The sequence below is a fragment of the Onthophagus taurus genome, chromosome 6, assembly GCF_036711975.1.
Source record: "Onthophagus taurus isolate NC chromosome 6, IU_Otau_3.0, whole genome shotgun sequence".
NCBI lineage: Eukaryota > Metazoa > Arthropoda > Insecta > Coleoptera > Scarabaeidae > Onthophagus > Onthophagus taurus.
The window spans coordinates 15,154,608-15,178,331 of record NC_091971.1 but is presented as its reverse complement, the minus strand read 5'-3'; the positions used below and the strand labels follow the sequence as shown (position 1 = coordinate 15,178,331).

The following is a 23,724-nucleotide window of genomic DNA, read 5'->3' as shown; positions in this document are numbered from 1 at the left end:
AAACTTATCTGATGCGCAAACAGCGGTGAATTTAGTCCATTTTGCAATTCAGATCAAAATTTAAGCAACAATTTCCATGGGATATAGTCGGTTTTGACACAAATAAGGAAAAACACGCAGAGAGCCATCTAGAGTTGCAAAATGAAATTTATAATAGTGGATTGATTCTAAGCTCCCTAAATGCTCCCTAAGTAAAGTCCCTAGATTATCAAAATACGGCGGTTTGCCGCCATTTTGGCTCGAAGGTCAAGCGGGAAATTTAAAACTATGTCATTCTGTTGATAAATTTACACAAAATTTCCTTTCTTATTGTTCTTATGGTACTCTGAAGAGTCAAAAATCCTTCTTACTGGTATTTTTTGCAACTCCAAAGGCAACAAGACATCATTATTATACGTGCACTTTTTGTAAATAAGCACTGACAAACTGTCAAACCGCCATTTTCATGTATGGACTTTATCCCTAAGCTACTCAATTGCATAACCTAATTTGTTATAGGTTAGTGAAGATTGCGCCATCTATTCAAAAATGATTAAATCAATCAAGTTATAATAATCAAATCATAGATGGAGTTTTATTTAATAATTGTTAAATTCAAAAAATTAAATTAATTATTTTATATTTTTATTAAAAAAAAATATAAACAACAGATAATAGTAATACGATATCAAATCTCTAGGGAGACCTGTAAGAGTTTCCAAAATACCGTATTTTCAGCAAGCGTTGCCAAAATATATCCTCTCAGCTGCTTTGACATGAAACCGCGGTATTATAAAAGTATCTAAATATACAGTGAGCCCAGGCGCACACTCTTCTAGACTTCTCGAAAAAAAAAATCTAAATTTTTCACGTAAAAGAGTTCGCGATTCATTCCCGACCGCTTTGGCAGTGTTGCCAACGTGTTAACCATGTCCCTGCAGAGACCATCCTTCTGGACCCACAGGTCCTCTTCGAAAGGAAAAAAGGTACGTTCAAAAAGATCGTTAAAAAAATCTAAAAAAAAAGTTGTTAGTTTTGGCTAAGACTCAAATTGTCTTCATACCGTAGTGTGTTGGTAGATAAATACAGGTGTCTTTTAAAAAAGGGGATATGAAAGTGATTTTAAAAAATATTGGTTTTAATTTAATCGGAATATTTTTAAATTTAATGAGTTGCAATAACAAATTTCATGGTGGGTTATTTTTGGGTATATGTACTGATGATTTACGCGACCTAAATTCGTAATATTTATTTCAATTTAGTCACGAAATCTAATTTTATTGTTGGTGTTAATGCTTATTTTATATATTTTAATGAGTAAAGATGATGATGAAAATCGCAATATGTAAAATAAAGATGGTGTCTCTCCCACTAAGTATTGTTCTATTTAAAATTGGCAGTGAATCCCGTCTTTTTTGGAGGCTAACCCAAATAACAGGCAACTAATTGCCAAGTCGTTTGCACTTGTAACTACTGCGCTAAAAGGACGAACGGGTTGCACATTCCGCCTTTTATATTACATCCAATACATTAGTGTCAATAAGTTTGGCAAATATATTAAAGTAGTGTAAAACCGATATAACGGATTAATACGGGGAAGGGAGTTCAAATAATTTAACAAAAAATTGTTTATAGTATTTAGTGTTTCCGAAAAATGGGTCAATTGTTTTTTTTAACGGAACACCTTATTTACAAGATGTTAATGGCAAATTTATTCTTCACAATTTTGCTCTCAGATGCGTAAATATCGAGAAAAATATGAAAATGCGCAATATATGATTGCAGTCACCATAGTTACGAAACTACTATGCACTTGCACTGGTAATTTTGCAAAGGAAAAGTTTTGCTTAGAAATGATAACTTTGAGTTTCCGTCTTAAGAGACGCATGGTTAAACCCCAATGTTTCTGGTTCTAGGTCCAGTGTTAGTTCTACTTTTCGTTCAATAAAAATATACCACAATCTAATGCTGAATAATAATTAAAACTAGAACTAACATTAGACCTAGAACTAGAAACATTCGGATTTAACTGCACGCCTTTCAAGACGGCTAAACCCGAATGATTCTAGTTGTAGGTCTTGTGCTAGTTCTAGTGATAGTGCTAGTGTAAAACAAGAACTAACACCAGACCTAGAACTAGAAACATTCGGGTTTAGCCGCACGTCTCTCAAGACGGCTAAACCCGAATGATTCTAGTTCTAGGTCTTGTGTTAGTTCTAGTGATAGTATAGAACTAGAACTAACACTAGACCTAGAACTAGAAGCATTCAGATTTAGCCGCACGTCTTTTAAGACGGCTAAACCCGAATGATTCTAGTTCTAGGTGTTGTGTTAGTTCTAATGATAATGCTAGTGTAAAACTACAATTTACACTAGCAGGGTACAGCTAGGGTACAATTTGCTACAACTTTTGTTGTAATAGTTTTTCTGTATCATGCTCCGGAAACCGATTTTTTTAACACTCTTTAATTTTCCTATTTTTCAAAATTTCTCCACATTGATGCATTTGGGAGCAAAAATGTTACAGACCATTGTATTAAGGATACAATTTGCTACAACTTTTGTAGTAATAGTTTTTCTGTATCATGCTCCGGATACCGATTTTTTTAACACTCTTGTAATTTTCATATTTTTGAAAAATTCTACTTTATCGAAGCACTATTTTATCAAAAGATAAGAAGCAGGGTCTTCTTTTGATTCAACAAAACGATAGAAGCATGCCTTTTGAAAAACTTAACTTCGTATCCGTCTCTTAATTTTTCAGTTGCTTGAGCGTTCATACTGCCTCATTGAATCCTTACCGAAAGCTTTGGCAATGATCAAATTACCCACGTCAATGATTTCTCTTTAATTCTCAGATTCATTTGAAGAATTTAAATTGTCATCAGAAATCAGAATCAATCCCCGTTATTTTATCTGCTAGCTATTTCATCTTTTTCTGGCGTGTCAGTGGCGATAATACATTTTAGTTTTTGGGGTCCACGTCTTGTGGATTTTTTTCATCTGCTTTGGGAAATGGACGAATATCTTTAGGGGAGACAAATGGTGTAGAATAAGATGTTGCACTGCTTGAAGGTGTTGTGGTTGTTGATGGAAGATTTTCATCATTCTTGTTTTGTTCGTCAGTTTTTCCAACAGGCAATGGTCTATCCGTTACATAAGACTGTAAAAACTAGCCCTATCAAGTCCTATCAAAAGGTGCATTTGAAACCAGATTTTATATCTGTAGGAGTTGCTGCACGATCCCGTGCCATACAGACAATTACTGGGAGATCATAAATTGTTACTGTTAGACCTGGTTGGGATAACATCCAAGAATCTGCACCCTGATTAAAAAAAGTTCCGAATATTGTACGATCCAGGGGTGTAATTTATTTGAAGTGTGTCGCGGTAAAGTTAAGACCACTATATCATTGGCCTTACTGCAATCAAGTGCTTGAACGAACAAATGGAATGGACAAACTCACTCGGGATTCGGAGCATGTCACAAAAAAGCTGTTAGAATCTTCTTAGTATAAATAAATACTTCAGTTGCATAAATACTTCAATTGTATGCTTTATTGAATACTTTTGAAAGCAAAATTGAAGTTTTGAAAATAAGTAGATTAAGTCGTTATCGATATATCGGTAGACTATCTTCTATATCTATATATATTCTATATTACTCCTCTGACAATGCTTGTTTCAGCTCCGACTTGTTAGTAGCTTTTTGATCTGTCTATCCAATTCCTCTCGCAAATGTTCAATCGGGTTGAGATCTGGAGACTGCGGAGGATGTGGTAACACATGTGGGGTATTATATGACAACCACATACGCAGGATATGAGCCGAATGCTTTGGGTCATATTTAAATAAACTGTTTTGTCCATAATAGCATGCAACTTTATTTATCAAATTTTTGCTCTTCTCCATCACCTGAAAAATGTTGAACTATCATCTGAGAAGGGTACTTGATCCCAGAATGTATTTGGTTTATTCTTATATTTCTTTGTATAGTCTAGACGTTTCTTATGGTTACATATAGATGTTAAAGCTCGAGGTCGTCCAGTATGCTTAGCACTTTTGAAATTTGATGTCAGCTTTTGTTCATCATTTCTCCAATCTCAGCAAAAGCATCTGCTTTGGTTGTGCAAACGAAGAATATATATTTTACGCCAAGATTTGGTGGTTACTTTTTTTTTTCAACCCATTTTTCGTGTAACTACTACAGTTGATAAAGACAAAATTGGACAAAATCGAATTCGGTTTATAAATCAAATTAACTGTCAATAGGGGGAAATAGACACACACTTAGGAGTTTTGACATTTTGACTAAGCATATGTACGTTTGTGCCAATTGATAAGTATGCCAATAATTTTGCGCGGTGAAAATGTGTACTTTTTTATTGATTTAATTGAAAAAGTAATGTATTTAATTAATTAAATAATATAGAAAACATACTTTCACTAAATACCATTTGTTAATTAGGTTTAAAAACAGCTGTAAAACGAAAAACGATTGCTGTGCCAATAATTAAGTAGGGCACTGTATTAATAATATGACTTAAAGTTTTACTATATCAAAAAATAAAAATATTAAATATATCAAAATTAAATAACGTTAAATTAATTAATATTTCGAATATTTTTATGAATAATGTTAAAGATTTCGACTTGAACAATAGGTTGTCAAGTAAACACTGAAAGACGCAACGTAGAAGGTATGCCCAAGTTCTATTTATGCAGTGTGGTATATACAACCGGGATAGAGTAGGGATACTTCCTGCAAGCGTGCAGTTACGAGAACATTTATTAGCACGAGCAGTTCCTGCGGGAACAAGCTACCTGTTGAGCGACCACCCCGATTATCCATCCCGCACTATTTCCGTTAGTTAGTTTTTGTAAATCGGCGCGGTTTAAGTGATTCTACCTTCTTGGTGATTCCCCAAGGAATGGGGGGCGGCAAAACACATGAAGTGTTGGTGACCTTGACGCGGAATTCCGCCAACGAACCCTGGGGATTTAGTCTTGTAGGTGGTGTCGATGTTAAAACCCCATTAATTGTCACCAGAGTAAGTTTTTTTTAGTAAATTTTCGATCATTTGTGATTTTAACATCTATAAAAAAAGACTTTTTTGAAAAATTCGTTTTTGTAGGTGTCCTTCGGGTCGAGGGCGGACGGTGTTCTTCAACGCGGGGACATCATCACAAAAATTGGAAATTACGACTCTCGGGATATTCGTCATCAAGACGCCCAAACTCTGTTCAATAACTCTGGAAATTCAGTCAGAGTTGTCGTCCAAAGGTAAGAAAAGAAAGTAACTAAATTTCAACAAAAACATGCTTTTTTTTTGTTTCTCGCTATGCAAAGACAAAGAGAAGTTACAGCTTTAAAGCTCCCCCAACCGAGATACTTTTAAGCCCCATTTATTTAACATATTTTTTTAATTCCTTTTTCTTTAGTTTTGTTTAGTCTCCGCTTTGCTAAATGTTAAACAACCACTAACTCAAAACCAATAAATACGATCAATAACAATAGAAACGGGTTTCATTTTATTTTTAGAATAATACGTTGCCAAAATGCTTTGTTTTTATCCTTGATCGATCGTAAAAACGATAACAAGAAACATTTTTTGCCAAAAATACTATTTCAAAGATTAATTGAATCAAAAACTATTTATAATAGCATTTTTAATAACAAATATAAATAATTGAGATAATTTGAGCAAAAAATTAAATCGACCGTGACAGGACTCGAACCTGCAATCTTCGGATCCGAAGTCCGACGCCTTGTCCATTAGGCCACACGGTCTACATATTAATCCTTAAAAAGAAATGTGATTTAAATTAAAAAAAGGTATTAAAACAAAAAACACCAAAATTTAATTTTTTTTAAACAATTAATTATAAATTATTGTGCAAACATCGAAACATTTAATCATTAAAAAAAATATTTTATATAAATCAATAAATAAAAACTAATAACGATTTTATTTTTGGCCTAATTTGAATTAATATACAATTGAGCTAAAATTTGACATAAATTTTGTATGACGATTCGAAATGTCAAATTAATATCTTCAATTTTGTAATAAACTAATTTTATAGCGAATATAACGGAAGATATAATGATTGGTTAAAATAATTACAAAAACGAATTTGAATTAACATACAATTGAGCTAAAATTTGACATAAATTTTGACAGAATTTGTATGACAGATCGAAATGTCAAATTAATATCTTCAATTTCGAAATAAACTAATTTTATAACGAATATAACGGAAGAAATAATGATTGGTTACAAAAACAATGTTAAAATTTATGAAATCCCTTGTATTGAACTTAAAAGAAAATTACACATTACAATCCAAAGAGGATATTGAAAATTCTAAACATAAACTGGCCGTTCTGAATTTAAATAATAGCACACCGACTGTTTATTTTCCTTCGTAACTTCCCGTTTCTTGTTTATTTCACCAGAGAGCCGAGCAAGATTCGCAAAGGGGGCAGCGCGGGCTCGTCGCTGACGAGTCCCTTGTCTGTCTCGCCCCATTTATCACCGCGAGGTGGCGGCGCCGTTTCCAGCCCCGGGTATTCACCGGGTGCACCGGCTTTAACACCCTACTATTCAACTCCTTTTACGCCTTTAGATGACTACCATTTCTCCGCACAAGACAATTTCGGAAATTTCGGAGGTGGAAGGGGATCTGAAGATCCTAATTTGCACGTTACAAATCAGGTAGGTACACATATTTATTCTAATTTTATCGATCAAGATATGTGGAGGCTTAATTCGAATTGATGTGGTAGATTGGCCGGAAAATTGGGACTATAAAATTGTGTAAGATCTTTGACACGACGGTTCGCGTCTATTTGGACGATTTCCAAGTAGTGCAAAAAGTTTTTTAAAAGACCGTTTGTACTCCTTTCGTTTTGAGGAATGATTCGTTTTGTAATTGATGGATCTCATTTGTAACTTTAATGCATACCGTATCGCTCAAAAATCCTAAATTCTTGTAGGTATAACTAACAATAATCAAATGTAAGTTTAATTCGTTTTGATAAATTGAATTTAGAAAGTGTATGGTCAATTTATTTTCAAAATCATCGATTTTACTGTTTTCATATTCTAATGGTGTATTTAGACATTGTGTGAAGTATTTACGCGTGTAGGATTGTTAGAAACTGTAAATAGCCAGCATACAAGAACTTGATTTAATGCAGAAACCACATGAGTCACTCGTGTTGTTGAGACTAGTTTCGATAAAATAAAATTGTGACTTCTCGTTCTACCAGTTTCGTCTATTGAGAGATTTCATGGAGAAAGATTAGGAATCGAGGAAGAGTCGGAAAATAAATAGAGAAATTATGAAAAAAAAGTTTTTTATTTGAAACGCACACTTTTTTTGACACACTTTTCAAGGATAAATATTTAAACTCTCAAGTCATCTTAAGGGTTGCAATTGGATAGTTAAACAGCCCAAAAGAAATCGTACTAAAGTATAGAGATATGTAATAGAACATATTTATACTTTATACTTTTTCCATCCCAAAGCTCCAGTTTCTGTAAATCTCTCATTGCATGATGTTCAGTTCATTATTAATCCAATTTGCAATATATCTCAAACTTCCATTAGAAATCTGTTGTATAATTTTTTAGTAATCTTACAAGACTATTTAAAATTGATTTTAGGATTGGTGAGGTTTAATACTAATTTTTATGACAAATATGCTTCCTATTCTTGTATGGGGGTGTAAGCATTCCTATTAAATATTAAACTGATTTCTTTCTAAGCTTTAATGATTGATTGGCATTAGAATGAAGTTGGTCGAATGGTCAGAAGATATAGAATGCAATACAAAATGGAAGATGTAATTTAACAATAAATAGACATGAACTTATCAATTTTTGTTGTACCCCACCAGATTTTCTGGCGATCGTTTCTTCTAATGGCGAATCGCAATTGGAAAACATTAAAATAATATCCCATTTGTGTTGCCAAACTATGGTCGTCATTTTACCACGTGTTGTCTTCCTTGATGCTTGTGCCAATAACAACGCCTTAAGTTTCCGAAACTCAAAGGGACGTTTTTAAGATAAAAAGCTTGATTTTGATAAGTTTGCAAGTCAGATAGATGTTACCAAAATATGAATAATGACAGTAACAAGTAGCACACACCTTTTTTCCAGCTAAGTATACGTTGGCATTTAGTACATATTCTGTAGTAGTGTCTGCCAACACCTACACTTTTATGACTTATTCTATTGGTGTCACTAGCAGGTATTGGTTGAAATGTAACCTATCTTTGACACCAATCATTGCTTTGACAGCCAAAGTACAACAGGGGCTGAAAAAGTTCTCAAAATGATCATGTTATTGATGCTAGAAATGCCCTTATTTTATAGAGCTGGTCTTTTTATTCTCATATATTACCGGAAAAAAATATTTATTTCCATGAAATCTATGATATATAATTTTTTGAAATTCTGCAATCATCACAAAAAAGATCAACCCGAATGAAAAAGAATAAGAGTTGTGGTTTTCAAATTTTTGGTTTTCAATCCATGTATAAGCGTATTCTTACTGTCCATTACGAGTTAACATTTTGTAGTCATTAGTTTTATTCAAAACAACCTCAAAAGTATAATTTTCGTATTTTTCTTCAGGTAATAATATTGTCTATTAAATTTTTGGGCCCAGATCTATTTCAGAATTTATGTCAAGAATGTAATGTAGTGTGTGTATATTCATTTAGATGAGCCAAAACCTAAGCAAAATTAAAGGCAAAATGAAATTTCAATTCAAACTTCTGATTTTTTAGAGCTTATTTCCGGAAAACAGTTTTTCTGCCACCTTTCTGGCATTTCTAAATACTGTAATAAAGTTATTTCTGTCTTTTGTTAAAATATTTCTGCGATATTTCTAATTTCTCTAGTTTCTGGTAACCTTCTAAAGTGAACTAGTTTCTGAAGAAGGTTGCAACATGGCATCCGAAACGTCAAACCTTTTATTAAAAGACGCACGGCAAAACCCGAAAGTTTCTAGTGTTAGTTCTAGTTTTAGTTCTAATCCTAGTTTAATGTTTGGATTCACTACATATATGGTGGTAACCCTGGTATAAACAGAAGAGAATTTCAACTTTGACGAAAACATAAAAATAGAAAATCAGCAATATCTTAAAAATTCATCATGTTGATTAAAATTTTGTATAAGAATGTTGCATCAACACTATTTGTTGATGTTAATTTTATCGCATCGTTTTTTTTTTTGTTTCTTGAATGTCTGAAATGTAAACAGTTGTAAACATCGATATACAGAAGCTAACTGATTGGAAAGGAAAGAGAAAACGTAAACCTTACTTTTTTTTCTCTCAAAGTTAAAAAATGTTATATTTGTAAAATTAACATTTGTTGTTGAACAGCTCCGATTTTCACGCAATAATGTTGCGGTATAACCCAGTACATTAAAAAACAACTTAATGTTAGATGGCAAAAAAGCTATTATTTATTTTCAATTAAATTATTTAAGTGGTGCGTAATAACCATTATTGTTTATACACATTTCTACATCCACGCACATAGAGCTTAGTTCAACTATCTTCATTTACGCTCATAATTCATTAGTTAAGTTTAAAAAACCGAGTAGTTAAATAATTGATTCCAAATCATTACGACTCAGCAGTTAGTCCTAGACATTGTGAGTATTTATTAAAATGAAATCACCAAAGGAGATAGAATTTTAAACTTACGCAAGTTATTTGTGTAATTCTATGGAAAATTTCTATGAACATAAATCATCGAAATTTTGCCACAAATTAGAAAGAATACTTTTGTTACATTTGGAAAAAGAGAACCACTTCTGAAAAAGTTATTTTGGTGTTGAGATGCATTCACAGAATATGACACCGGAAGTTTAGGTTTCGATTTGATAAACGATTGCCATGGCAAAACTAATGACCGTTAATGATATTTACTTGTCAAATTAGCGATTAATACAATTGCATGATTAGTTCTTCTAAAAACATAAGGTAAAATGATTTAATCTGTGCAAGTTTCTAAGTAGTTTCGTAAAGCACTTATCTGCTAAGAATACTTTGCAACTACGACAAAACACAGCAATAAATTCTCTAAGGTTAGCGCCAAGCTCGCTTTTTAACTAGCTATTGTGCTTCAACTCTCGCAAGTCCACAAGAGAGGACCAAAGAGAGTCCACACATTCCGATTAGAAGTTTAATGAGGAAGAACGGGTTTTGCTATGGAGAGACCTTATTTCAGTCATTAATAACATTGGAAAAACTGGTGTGGGCAGTACCCAGATACTGATCGAAGATTGTTCATCACGTTTAGGTTGACTTTTCATTATGTATGGGAGGGTGCTCCGATGAAGACGATTGAGGAGGAAGCATTCCCACAAAAGTACAACTGTCGCTATTACATTTGATTAAAAGAAGTGAATTAATGTGGAGAATGAAGAAAATAAAGTGGCGAATCTAACGCAGGATAGACGAGATGCAATATTAGAGTTGGTGATTAAGCATGACATTAACGCTAAATGTTACCTTTAAATTAATTAACATATACACGACGTATATATAAGAGCAGAAAGGAGTCAAAATGACTTTCTGAATTCCAAACAAAGTCACCCAATTCATAGCTCAATGGGTATTAAATTTTTTGGGTTTATTTTGGCCAAGTAGGAGGAAATTGAAAAATGTAGAGCGTACCAAGATACACTTTGTAGAATTTGCATCCAGCTCCATGAACATCCAATGATGCAAGAATGAGAAAATAGAGAAAAAAAATGTTTTTTTTTATTTAGTTAAGTCTTTGTGCAAGGAAATAACGAGTTAATAATTATAATAATTAAATTCACGTGGACATATATATATGCATGTAAAGGATATTTGAAGTTAGTTATAGATGACAAAGTTAACTGATATTTTCGTGCTTCATTAAGAATTATTTTCAATGATGGATACTATTCTAAGTTTACATTAAATTTAGGATATATATTAACGATGGTGTCATACAGGATTAAACATCACTCTTAATATAAATCCTAAATTTGTATACTAATTTTAGGTCTGTGTCAGCCAGATTATTAAAAAAAAAAGGAAATATAATGTAGTATATTAATAACAATGTTTTATTTATAGAGGTTGCAAACTCATCTCTCGTCCAAAAATGTTCCAATTTGTCAAATCACTTAAACACATAAATAATAATAAATACCAGTATTTGTGTTGACTCAATGTCAGAAATAAACATCTACTTTCCGAAGAAGTTGGGAAGTGATTCGGTACGTTTATTATTTTTGCAAGAACTTAGATTCCCACTTTATTTATGAAGATAGATAAATGATTTATAGCTCGGATGAAAGTTTGAAATCTCTATTTTTAAGTGATGTATAAACATTGATTATGGAAAACTATTTGATGCGCTCCAAAGCCAAACAGTTTAATATGAGAATTATTAAAAATTAGAAAAATAAAATAAAATAAAAATGAAATTTTTTTTCGGTAAAGTATATTTCAGTTTAGCCGTCTTAATAGACTGAATAACAACTAAAACAAGAACTAACACTAATATTAGAACTACATTCGGATTTAGCCACACGTCTTTTAAAACGGCTAAACCCGAATGTTTCTTGTTCTAGGTTCAGTATTAGTTCAATAAAAATATACAACAATAATCTAACACTGAATAACAATTAAAACTAGAACTACCACTAGGCCTTGAAGACGCACGGCTAAACCCGAATGTTTCTAGTTCTAGTGTTAGTTCTAGTTTTAGTGCAATAAAAATGCGCAACATAGTGATATTTAGTGCTAACTAGCACTACCTAGCACTGTCACTAGAACTAACACTACACCTAGAACTACAAGCTAAACCCAAATGTTTCTAGTTCTAGGTGTAGTGTTAGTTCTAGTTTTAGTGCAATAAAAATGCGCAACATAGTGATATTTAGTGCTAACTAGCACTACCTAGCACTGTCACTAGAACTAACACTACACCTAGAACTAGAAACATTTGGGTTTAGCCGTCTTAAGAGACGTTCGGCTAAACCCGAATGTTTCTAGTTCTAGGATTAGTGTCAGTTAGTCAGTTAGTGTTAGTCAGACGCACGGCTAAACTATGAAGGTTTTATACATATTTACTAAAATTGTACCACGTTTAAAATAAACCATTCAAAAACTTTATTATCATAGTTACAATTGATAAGAACAAGAAAAAAATATAAATAACTAAAGAACTGATTAATTATAAAATATCTTGAATGAAACATAAGGTTGGTCATAATACATTCAACTGGCAACCTTAACTAACACAGTGGCGTAGTAGTTCTGCACTCGAGACGATTTGCATGTAGAAAATTTGGAAAAGTTCCAAAAGCGCAAAATGTGATTAACTTACATAATTGAATGGCAACGTAAGCGAAGGCTTTCAGAAAATACTCAATGACGTAGCGTTCTGACGTGCTTCTAAATTTATATGTATTAAATTAAAAAATAATTTTTTAAAATATTAATTAATAAATTCAAGGGTAAATTCCATTAATTAATTAATAAATTTTTGTTGATTGATGAAAAGTTAATTAAAATTTTTGGCAAAAATATTTCAAAAACATTTAATTATAATGTTGTTGTTGATTAACCACATGTTGAACGACGTCGTGGAACGATCTCTTTCAGCGCAGTGTAGGTGTTACCTGAAACGGTTTCAAGTGGGCTGAAGTGGGGTCTGAATCCAAAATTTTCAGTAAAACTTTAGTATCGACCGATCGGCCGCCGTGTGAGTTGCAAAAATTTGTAAAATTAGAGCTGTTTCAGAATGATTCTCTCCAGGTCTAATACTCTAGACCATTTCAATCCTGAACAAGAATCCCCTATATTATGGGTAAGCCCTTAAACGATCGTGATTTTTATTAAACATATTACAATATCACTTAAATCAAAAAAAAAATGTCGAAAAAGGAAAATTACATAATAATCATTAAATCTATACGATGAAGATGTCTTGTTTGTTATGATTTTGGTTGAAAATAACTTTCTTTTAGCATTTTAAAGACAAACAAAGCTTTTTTAATGGAGATGTTTTAAATCCAAAAATACATTTTTATTTCTCAATCTAAAAATACTTATAAATCCGCGTTTACGTTTCATTCCTCGAAATAGAACCGAGTAAACGTCCGTTTTCCGTCCAAATCGACGCGTCGTCACAATGTTATCCCAAAAATAATGCCTTATTAACCCCGAAAACATCAAAAAATGTGCGTTGATGCCCATTTTCCCAAAAAATAAATTTAACGTTTTTGAAAGTTATCCAAATTTGAGGATTTAATGTTTTTTTAATTAGATAAAAGTAATGTTTAATGTTAAGACTCATTCATATAATATTATATATATTTTTTAACTTTTGGAGTGTAACCAAATTCTTAAATATGTCTTCGGTATGGATTTACGAAAATAAATCGGCAGATTTGACGCAAACAACTTGAACCTAACCTAAATTCCATTTTAAAAACTCGGTCAAAAGGAAAATATAAATTAAATACGAGGGAGGAGAGCTAAAATAAGCATCTTTTTCATTTATCAATTATTAATAAATCTTAATTTTAAACCTAACGTAAAAAAAAATTAAAAGTATTAAATTAAAGTAAATTAGTAAAAACTTTGTCGTTTGGAGTGTAACTCAACACCGCGCAACGCTATAAACATTTCTTCGTATGAATTTACGAAAATAAATCGATATATTTCAAACAACTTGAACCTAACCTAAATTCCTTGTCAAAAATTCGGCCAAAACTTCAAATTGAAAATATGTATTATAAATACTAGGAAGAAATGGTTAATATAAACTTTAATATAATGTGTATATTGTAATATTTATGGTATTCTAAAATTATTCAAAATTAATTTTTTTTTGTTGGTGAAAAATGTACATAGGAATTTTAGTTTTAAAAGGTTGTCAAAGTTTGAAGTAAACTTAACCTAAACAATTAAGAAAATCGTTACACGATGTATTTGAAATTTTATTTTTGGTGTTTTCAAAATTTTTTGCACACCCCGTTGTAAAATTACTGAAATACCAAAGTAAGTAAATTCGTTTAAGTAACAATGATTTTACTTTTATAAACACAAAAAATTAAAACTTGTATTGGTAGCCACCTGGTGTCGTATGTACCAATTAGCTTTGTTTTTTCTTTCTTGTCAATGTCAATTGATGTGAATGGTTGAGGTTATGAAGATTTTAATAATTATACCGTTTTATTATTATTGATGTATGATTTAATTTAATAACAATAATTTTAAGACTATAAAATGTTTTTCGTGGAAAAAAATGTGAGCCAAAAACGTAAAAATTTACGACACATAACATTAAGGGTGATATTTAAAGAAACCAGTTATAAAGCCAAAAGTAACAATTTGAGTAAAGCATTAAATTAGAACGTACCAATAAACTTATCTGGAGCATTTAAACATAAGGAATTTGCTTATTTATATATTTTGTTTTGTGATTTCTCTCAATTTTAAAGAACATTAAAGTTTTTGTTAAACAAGTTTTCATTCTATACAGTCCCTGATATGTATGGAAATGATCGATACTTCTCAAAGTAAGGTAGTTAGCTAAAAATGGTTCATATAAAAGCTTTAAAGTTTTTTAATCTATTACAGTAAAGAGTAGGGGTATACAGGATCAGTCAAAAGTAATAGGGTTACAAAGTTACTTTTTTAGTGATATGATATAACACAATATTTAAGTATTTATCCATATAAACTACCTGTATACTGTTTGTTCGTCTTATACACTATATCCTTCCAAAAAATAGGCTTGGACATCTTGTTATAGATAAATTTGAAATATACAGGTGTCCCAAAAGTGAGATACAATACCTAACTTAACATTTTTAAATAGGAACCCCCATTTTTTTGTTGCATTTATGGATTTTATATGTAACACATCCTATGTCCATAATCAGCTGTCTTCGAAAAAAATGGTCGTTAAAAAATACTATTACTATTTTATTTCAGGTAAATAATAACATGGTTTTATCTTAACATTGTCTACTTAATTAAATGCTGAAACTGAAACCCTTCTTATGCTTGGTAGTATCTCAAACCATTGCTAAATTCATGCTAGACTCTAATAATTGTTTCTTTGCTTAGTTGGCAAGCGACTCAAGTTTAGTTTTGTAGATCCGAGGATCCTAATGGCCATTCAATTGATCCACGCCTTCCGGTCCGTCTGTTACAAAATGCCACTTCATCGGATTATTGCCTAACCTGAACTGCAGAATGTGGTGATGCACCATCTTGCATGAACCATACATTTTCGTCATGTAGCATCAAGTCATTAGCACTGGTTAATTAATTATTGACCGCCAATTATTGTCAAATTGATTCCTTACTTTATGTACACAGTGTATACCTTGAAACAAAGAAAATTGTCTAAAATTGTATTGTCCTAATCAAGAAAATAGTTTTTAAGTTTGTCCTAATTGCGGCGTCAATGGCATTACAAAGGAACCTTTTAACTCCAACTTCACAACAGCTTATACCTTGTTTGATATTACAGACAGTTTTTCCATTAACTTTTTACATGTGCCATTTAAAATATTAAATAGTAAGCTTTATTTCATTCCTATACAAAGAAAAGCTGAAGATATTTCCATGAGGTTTCAAATGAGATAATACTTGCGACAAAATTTATTCACTTTGCGCATTTTACAAACTCATTTGTTTCATGCTCTGTTTTCTGTTAAAACTCTCTTGGTACAGTTTTTCCATTGCAGGTCATGTTTATGCAGAAAATGAAACTTGACACTAATGTTGCAAAAGTTAAAAAAACCAACAGCATTTTAGGAAGCTAAACTTAACATAATATAATATAACATAATAAGTGTTAAGTTACTTTCTGTTGTTAAAAAGGTTTTGTGTAACTCCCACGAAAGATAGCTATGTAGTTTCTTTCTTGCTTTTATTTTCATGACAATGTCTTTGTTATGCACCAAGATACCAAGATTTGTGATCTTTTCTCGATTGACGATTTCAAAATCATAAGAACTTTGTAAAGCTTTTCTCCTGTATAATCTGCATAACTGATCTTATTATGTTTATGATATTTGAGCCAATAACTATTTTTATATCATTACGATCTCCATAAGCAGAACACCTTTCAGACTTAGCTTGGGCTATTTAGAAACAATCATCACTTGTTACGAGCCAAGTGATTGCCAGAAAAGATCTTGTAACCTGAAAATGCTTTGTCTTCTGTAACGAAAATCAGAATGTAGGAAAAGGTTTTTTAGGTTAACACTTCAAATCCTTCCTTAGAGAGTCTTAAATCACGTAATGTTACTCAATTGTAGTAAACATACTTTCTGAGGGGTTCTTCACTGTTTAATATCAACTCCTCAAATGTTGAAATGTATGATTAGGAACATCGAAATCAAAATTTTAGTGGTGTGCTCGATCTTTTCATTATCTTTATTATCAGCTTTGGAAAGCCGATTAAAAGCTGGGAGTGTTTTGCAGAATGAGGGGTTTTGTAGCTTTTCACAAAACCATGAAAATTCCAAAAGTCAAATTCCTACATTTTTCTTGCGTCCAACTTTCAATTTCATACCAACTGGCACATCAAATTGTGATAAATTGTTGTATAACTAGTTATAATCATGATCAACACTCCTAGTATTTGAAAAATAAATATTATACAACTTGTCCGAATTAATCTTTTTAACATGCTTTACAAGTGTTGTTATATTGCGTGGAAACTCGTCTCGTTATCATTGCAAACTGTAACCCTAGATTCGATTTTGGGCATATCTTTGGCATCAATTGACGTTGTGGCGTCAAGATTTGCAAGATGAAGACTATTCATCTACGCACGCTCAGTAGAATTCCTCAATACCCAAAGAATCTTCCCTCCAACTAACTTTGTGGTCTACTTAAACATAGTATATTAATTTAAAATTGCAGTTAAAGCAGAGTATGTAACGAATAGTGAAGTGTTATTAACGGGCGATGAGTCTTAAAAATCTAAATTTAGGAATGGAATCAACTTACAAATAAAACACCACATTCGAGATTTCGGCTAGTCTGAAAGGGTTAGTTCCAAAATACCTTGCTTTGACCAAGAAATTACCGGAGCAAATAGGGAAAAGTGTAATTATTATTGTGAACATTGTAGTGTGGATACGCCAGGTGCAAAAAAATGATTCATGATTCAAATTAATGATTATATAAAGTGATGAATCGCCCCCATTAAAAAATTGTTCTGGCTCGTGTTCACTAAAATTTCAAAGTGGATATAATTATAACTTTTCTCACCTGTATTAGAGACACTTTAACGGAAATACTTATGCATTAAAACTTTGCATATTCAAAATTGTATGTTAAATACATATTAGAGAAAAAATTATAGTTTTTATTGATATTCATATTTTTTAACATCTCTTTGTATGTTTTTTTAACCTAACCTAATCATATGTTTTTGTTTATCCAAATATGTTTTAGCCTTACCGTACAACTCCGTTAGTTTTGCCTGGTGCAAAAGCGAAAAGAGATGCTGGACATACGGAAAGTTATCTACGTCATCATCCCAACCCAGCTGTGCGAAATCCACCATCTCACATTGTTGATGTTGATCATGTGTTGAAGTCTAAGGTACCTTCTTATATATGTTTTCCTTTTGTCTCATAATCATAACTCATAATAACATCATGGATCAATGTTTAGTTTTAATTTCGACGTTATCTTTGAGGATTTCTTTCTTAACAGGTGGCGAATACGGTCCTCAACAGAATACAAGTAGCCGATCCTAATATACAGGTTAATTGGGGGTGATTTTCGCGTGCGATCCCATTTTTTTATGTTCCTAAATTAAAAATCGGGCCTAGACGATGGCGCGATTTTCAAAAAATCGGTACCCCGACCAGTGCATGTTGTCGAAATGTTTTTTCTCGAAAATCCGTTGCGAAACGGATCCGTTATATTTAGACGGCAGCAGTCGTGTGCCAAACTACAGCACGACTATTTTGTTGACCTTGTTGTCCGGTTTTTGCAAAAAGTTATAAAACAAATAATTTGTATTTTCTAAAATTAACAAGTGTGATCAAAGAATAGTAACATTTCTTTTCAGTATAAAATAAAAAGTTTTTTTGATCACAATTTCTTTTAATAATAACAAATTTAAGAAACTATATATTTAATGTATGTTTTTTTGGTTCTTTTTTGATGTGTTTGTTTCCATCCACACGAAAATAATAATTAACGTTCAAAAATAAGCTGTAAAAAGAGACAGCAAGATAGTGTTGGAAAGTCTAATTAATTAACTTGCCTGTAAAATTTTTTCATTATGTTTTTAAGTTGATTGAATTAATTAAACTAAATTATTATTTTTTCATCGCAGGTTGTCCATAAACAATTTAATTCTCCGATTAATATGTATAGCGATGCAAATATTGCGGACACTTTAGCTAAACAGGGAGTAAAGTAAGTATTCATATTACATATTTAATAAAGACAACTCAAAAATATTAATAATTTTTAATTAATTGATGTAGGGTACGTAAACCTGTAAAATACAATCCAGCTGAAAGTGAGACATACAGAGCTGTTCAAGAAGAACAATTAGGTGATAACGTTCAAGAAGTTTTAATACCACCACAACCAAAAGTTTTTACACCTCATAAACCAGCACAAGTAAAGGTAATAAAAATAATACTTTTATAAATACAGTTAAACATCATTATTTAATACTATTAATAGTATATAGATACAATCCAACACGGATTATTTCCCAAGTTGCTCTATTTCATGTTTATAGATAAACTCGAGGTATTCCTCGATTTTTGCTTTTAATGATATAGGCAACCAAAGTAACATCTCTCTAACACTAAGCCATAACCTCAATTTTTAAAACTGTCAATTTCTAAAGTAAATAATAATATTTATAGCTATTATTAAGCATTATTATTAAAGTCAAAGATGAGTTGAGAGGAAAAAAGAAGAATTCTATGAAAAAGTAAAGCAAGTTATCGCCAATGCCGTAGGAACGACGTGAAAATAGTGCTGGAAGATATGAATGCGAAAGTGAATATATATAGACCCAACATAGGACCAAAATAAATAGTGTACACCTAGAGTTGTAAACTTTGCCTCATTTATGAACATGACTATCGCCAGCACCTAGTTCTTGCATAAAAGCTTACACAAAACCTCACAAAGACCTCGCCAGACGGACAAACTACAAATCAGATTGATCATATTTTGATAGATTCAAGATATGGATCCAATGTACTTGACTGCAGAAGCTATAGAGGAGCGGATATTGATTCTGGTCATTATCTGGTGGCAAGAACCAAACCATTAGAGCTCGAATATCTAATGCAAAAAAAGAAAAAGCGGGGGCGAAAGTAATAAGGTATAACGTAAAACCCAGAAACATCAGAAGCATTCATAGCTATGGGAGTTGATACTGCCTGTACACTCTTAAAGAGAACACTTGCTGAAACGGCAGAAGAGGTGCTGGGACAAAGGAAGGACGAAACGATTGGTTCGACAAAGAATGTAAGAGAGCAATGGAGGAGAAAAACAGAGCCTACTTGAAGTACTTAGAAGAAGAGTTAGAGCTACCATTGAAGAATATAAAAATCGAAGAAGAAAACATAAAACAATAGAGTGTTCGAAGAGATAGAAGCCCTCAACAGGGGACGAGAGTGCAGAATGTTTTATAAAAGGATCAACATGAAAAGAAATCCTTTTAACCCATAAATGGAACAGATGAAGGACGCTGATGGAGCACTGATTACTGAGAACAGTGAGATAGTGAGAAGATACACTAGGAAGATATAACAGAAATACGCGCAGCCAAATACAAATCAAGGCACTCACCCGCCGTCAGTTGAAGAAGTGGAAGAGGTCCTCTAATTACTGGCAAATAATAAATCGCCGGGATCTGACGGTATGCTATCAGAACTTCTTAAACACAGCGGCCAGACGTTCACATCACACTTCCACGAACTGTTGATACAAATATGGCAGGAACACATGATGCCAGTAGATTGGAATACCGGAATTATATGCCTGGTACACAAGAAGGGAGATGCATATGATTGCGCTAACTATACATAAAGCAATATTTTTGTTAAAAACACCATACAAGATCCTGTCGGTAATACTTAAACAACGATGAATCTCTCTGATAGAGATGGTCAAACTAACCATGGAAAATATGGAATGTGTAATCAAAGCCATAACTGTCGAAACCTTAAGGGGTGTCTTTCATATTACTTTTTGTTCAAAACCTCTTCTCTTCCAAGTTATAGCCCTCTAAATATAGGTTATATACCTAAGTTATAGCTATAGATCCAGAGAAGAACAGGAAGAAGATAAGTTACGAAGTTATAATTGATTTGAAAGTTTTAAATTCCTAAAATTATCAGATATTTGTAAATAACAACATAAGTTCATTTTTTATTAATACTGTAAAATCTTAATAAGACTTAACGGCAAAGAATAGATGTACTTGATCAACTTTCTCAAACACTTTCCCAAATGCTGGCAAAATAGATATGGGGCGATAGTCAGATATAACAACACGGCCCAAGATTTTAAAATGGGAAGAATAAAAGCCCGCTTTCACAAGGAAGGAAAAACACCCATTACTAATGAAATGTTAAATAAAATAGTTAAAGGAAGGGACAGAGAATGATTAAAATGGATGGAATACAATGAGTACCAATACTGTCAGTAACCCTGATGCCCATCAGGGTCTCGTCAACCTCAATCCTATCAAACTGCATCTGACTCAAAGCCGACACAATCCACATTCTTCTGGATTGAAAAAGACAACAGTTCTATTTCATGACATCGTAGAAGGAATGACATCCTCACGGTTCTTAGACTTAGTAAAAGCCCAAAACACCTTTGGGTCAGATTGGATATTGCTTTTAGCTCTTCTAACATACTCCATGTAATTAAGATGGATTAGATACTTTGCACGATTCCTTAGAATTGAAAAAGTGAAGTAGTCAAATAGGTTGCCAAAACGCTTCCATTTACAGTGCGCCCTCCTTTTCTGTCGAATGACTTTAATGGTACTAAGTGAAAACCAAATAGGAAAACCCTTGGTAGCGTTTTAAAAGGACAAGTTCACGTATAATAGCAGCCCTTCCAATGATTAGTGGGACTCTGGAGAAAATAAAAAAACTGTCAATGCGGTGTAATGTCCTCTGATTATCGGTGCCTTATTGGTATGAAGAAAAGGATCTGAACAATCGAATTTATCCTTTAAATTTTTAACTTTGTGAATGCGCTAAAAAATAACCGCATTTCTCCACATATGCATGTATGTTCATGTCTCCACATGAAGAATGTTTTTTCTTGTATTGCGCAAACAATAACTCGTGCAGCGAAATGTAACAAGGGTAACGGTCAGATCACTACTGTAAATAATACCCTGAAGGAGATAGAAACTGGTAATATAAATTCGAATTTTTGTCCAATACAAACAATACCGGATACTATTTAGCTGAGAATCCATCTATAACCTTGTTTCATATTAATATACAGTGTATTAGAAATAAAATTGATGAGTTTGAGGCGTATTTGATTAAGAATCAAAATTACAATATTTGATTTTATATGTATTAGTGAGCTGAAGGGAGATGAATTTACTCATGGACTGCGTGTCTCGCAATGGAAAACCCTATCTTTTTACGTCAGATCTGAGCACGGACATGGCGGTGTTGCAGTATTAAGTAAGGCGGCTCTTGAATACAGAGAGCTTGATTCCATTAATAATTTAACGTTGGAAATCCATTGCGAGATAGCGGCGGTCTATTGTGTCGATTTTGATGTAGTTGTAGTTTGCTTGTATCGCCTGCTGGCCATCTTCAGACTTTTTGTCGGAACGCCAGTTGTCTCTTGGAAATCCTGACTCAATTTAGGCAAGTTTTTGTAGTCGGTGATTTTAACCTGAAGTTTGGTAGTTCAGACGGGGACGTTGTTATGGTGTGTGACCTGTTCTTGAGCTATGGTTTTTACTCTACGTTGAAGTTTAAGTCATGGCTGTTGGAAGTAAGATTTGTAGTGGAGTTTACCTGCGTAGGTTTCACTCCCATATTAATTACACTATTTTGGCTTGGGGGAACAGCCCTGCAAGTCAATATGGTTTTAGACTTCAGCGTAGGGCGGTGCGTGTGCTGGGTAATCTTGGTTATGCTGAAGATTGTAGATCTTTGTTTATTAAGTTTCAGATTCTGACCTTGCCTCCACTTTACATTCTTCAGTCAATTATATATATATGCACATAAACGTATTGGTCAGATGCCTATTCATGGGGATCTTCATGACTATAATACTCGGCATAACAGAGATAGTACATATGTTCAGTATCGCAGATTGACTAGAGAGCAGCGGGGATCGAATTTCATGAGTCAGGTTTTATATAAAAGGCTGTCAGCTGGCGTTTGTGACTTGACGCTGGCTAGTTTAACGTCTAAGCTCAGCTCGTATCTAATTGTAAAGGCGTTCTACTCTGCTGACGAGTTTTTGCAGAGTGATGTTGTTGTTGTTGAAACGCTGCGTGTTCGTATAAATGTGTAATAAGCGTTAGTAATAGTAGTGGTAATGGGTTTATAACCCTTACCAATCATATGATGTAATCTCCCTCTTTTTGATTTTAATACCTTATGGCACAATAAACGATTATTATTATTATTAACATAGTTATAAAAAATTTGAATCGCGTTATTGATATCACGACTACCAAGGTCTGATTCCTAGTCAATTTCGTTAAAATACTCATTTAATTCAGGAAACCGAGCCTTTATAGAAAAAGTCAACCATTTTTGTTATAGATTGCTGATCCACAATATCAACTTCCGAAAAAGATGCCTGAAAATCCGGAAACGATCCATCAAAGTAACTCATTCAAGAGGTTGATGTGGAGCGTTATGGCCGAGAGCAGCTATTGAAAATAATTAAATTGAAGAACAACCGAAACTTATAATTTATTTTTTGTTCAATCTCAAAAAAAAAAAATAATAAAATAAATAAAATAAAAATTCCGAAACAACTAAAACGACGGGTATTTTAAAAATACCCGATTGCTAGATGCAGTTATCTGTCAAGTTTTAACTTTTAATCCCAAAAAGATCGGGATAAGATTTTTTTTAACAACATACACGTAGAGCCCTTTTAACGACATAAAATCAAGTACAAAAGTGTAAATTTGGTAGGTATAATGTGTCTTGTCCTTAATATTAAAATATTTTAAAGATCTGGTAAACAAAAAAGAAAAAAAAAAGAAATAATTTTGTTTCGCTTAGCGCTTTTTTTCGTATTGTTGATTTTCTTTTGAACGACGTTTAATAATCGAGTGCTATCTAGTCATTACGTTGTATCGAAGATAAAATACCTTCGAGGATTATGTTTAAAATATATATTAATTATTATTATATTTACAATTATTATTATTCAAATTATATTGTTATTTTTGTATAGGATTTACGTTAAAGTGTTGTACTTAATATATTTATTAATTACTTAAACTAATAGAGTGACAAACAAGTAGTTTCTTTAAAAGTAAGTTTTTTTTAGTTTGTAATCAATTTTTAAATAGCGTCGTCGCTTTACGCACAGCTCCTTTTATCGTTTTAATTTATTTTGTTTTGCTTAGATAGGATTGTTGTAATTTTTTGGTGCAGTGTATTTATACATGTAATAAAGCTATATTTATTTAAATGGTTTGTTGATTT

General features: G+C 32.4%; 1 protein-coding gene and 1 non-coding gene across 5 annotated transcripts; one reads left to right on the top strand and one right to left on the bottom strand.

Annotated features, from left to right (window-relative positions):
* The first annotated feature begins 804 nt into the window (after positions 1-804).
* Positions 805-23,710, top strand: LOC111414704 (PDZ_signaling and DUF4749 domain-containing protein Zasp66). 4 transcript variants are annotated; one of them, XM_071196371.1, is made up of 9 exons: positions 811-965; positions 4,644-5,030; positions 5,115-5,263; positions 6,440-6,698; positions 17,477-17,626; positions 17,741-17,791; positions 18,372-18,454; positions 18,526-18,670; positions 22,825-23,710. In XM_071196371.1, exons 2-9 carry the CDS (start codon positions 4,911-4,913, stop codon positions 22,939-22,941), a joined length of 1,074 nt encoding a protein of 357 aa, XP_071052472.1. In that variant the 5' UTR covers positions 811-965; positions 4,644-4,910; the 3' UTR covers positions 22,942-23,710. The 4 variants fall into 4 exon arrangements, with proteins under 4 accessions (XP_022901897.2, XP_022901898.2, XP_022901896.2 ...); XM_023046129.2 differs by lacking the exon at positions 4,644-5,030 and having other exon boundaries at positions 805-965; XM_023046130.2 differs by lacking the exon at positions 17,477-17,626 and having other exon boundaries at positions 807-965.
* On the bottom strand, positions 5,698-5,770 carry TRNAR-UCG (transfer RNA arginine (anticodon UCG)). The gene has a single exon. It is a non-coding gene; the product is annotated as a tRNA-Arg (tRNA).
* Positions 23,711-23,724: the final 14 nt, after the last annotated feature.